Raw genomic sequence first — 1,056 nt, forward strand, 5'->3', positions numbered from 1 at the left:
GGCTTATCGAAATAATACGACTCATTATAGGGAGACCCAAGCTGGCTAGTTAAGCTTGGTACCGAGCTCGGATCCAGTACCCTTCACCATGAACTWCAACAACCCATACCCAAACATGCACAACTACCAGCACCAGTACCCCATGGGCCCGCCCCAGCAGCAAATGCACATGTTCACGAATGACTGGAAGAGCATCCTGGCCCCCTTAAAAAGTTGTAGAATCAAGCAGCAATTTGATGACAGAGAATTTCTAGCCGATTTTGCCATGGGACTCAAATTAGACTTTAACAATAAGTACCTAGTGCTAGATGCATCCACCGAGCTGCTCAAATTCACAGCCATCGAAAGTTCAGACTGTTGCAATAGGAACTGTTTGCCCAAAATGTGTATTCCCATAAATATGAAAATATTGACCTACGGAAGGGAACTAAGTCGGCCTGACATTGTAGTCGAGAAGGACTGCTCCTGTACCATGTTGTGCTTAAATAGGCCTACAATTAAAATGTATGACTTTTCAAACAATAATAATAAGGAGCTCATCGGGACGATAAAAGCTCCCTTCAGTTGTTGCTCATACAAATTTGACTTATACGATTCTGCCATGAGGAAGATTATATATATGGATGACACCTGTTGCCAGCTTAGTATTTTATTTCCCTGTCCATGTGGTCCTTTTAAATTTAGCAATTTTTTTCTGCGAGATGCAAAAACTCATGAGAAGGTCGCTCATTTGCAGAAGGAAGTTCCCTTCTTGAAATTCGTGAAGCGGGACATCGACAATTACACGCTCAACTTCGAACAGGTGCAGAACCCCGAGTGGAAGATGATGCTCCTGGCCTTTTCGCTCTTCATGGACTACATATACTACGACAAAGGGTCAAGACAATTCTGCAGATATCCAGCACAGTGGCGGCCGCTCGAGTCTAGAGGGCCCGCGGTTCGAAGGTAAGCCTATCCCTAACCCTCTCCTCGGTCTCGATTCTACGCGTACCGGTCATCATCACCATCACCATTGAGTTTAAACCCGCTGAACAGCCTCGACTGTGCCTTCTAGTG

At 45.2% G+C, this 1,056-nt stretch overlaps 1 protein-coding gene across 1 annotated transcript; it reads left to right on the forward strand.

Moving 5' to 3' along the window:
• Positions 1-88: 88 nt before the first annotated feature.
• Positions 89-949, forward strand: PVX_214290 (hypothetical protein; the record flags this gene model as incomplete). Its single annotated transcript, XM_001612318.1, has 1 exon — positions 89-949. The coding sequence occupies one exon, from the start codon at positions 89-91 to the stop codon at positions 947-949; it is 861 nt and encodes a 286-aa protein (XP_001612368.1).
• Between the last annotated feature and the right edge of the window lie 107 nt (positions 950-1,056).

This window comes from Plasmodium vivax, genomic scaffold, assembly GCF_000002415.2.
Source record: "Plasmodium vivax scf_7055 genomic scaffold, whole genome shotgun sequence".
In the NCBI taxonomy this organism is placed as follows: Eukaryota; Apicomplexa; class Aconoidasida; order Haemosporida; family Plasmodiidae; genus Plasmodium; species Plasmodium vivax.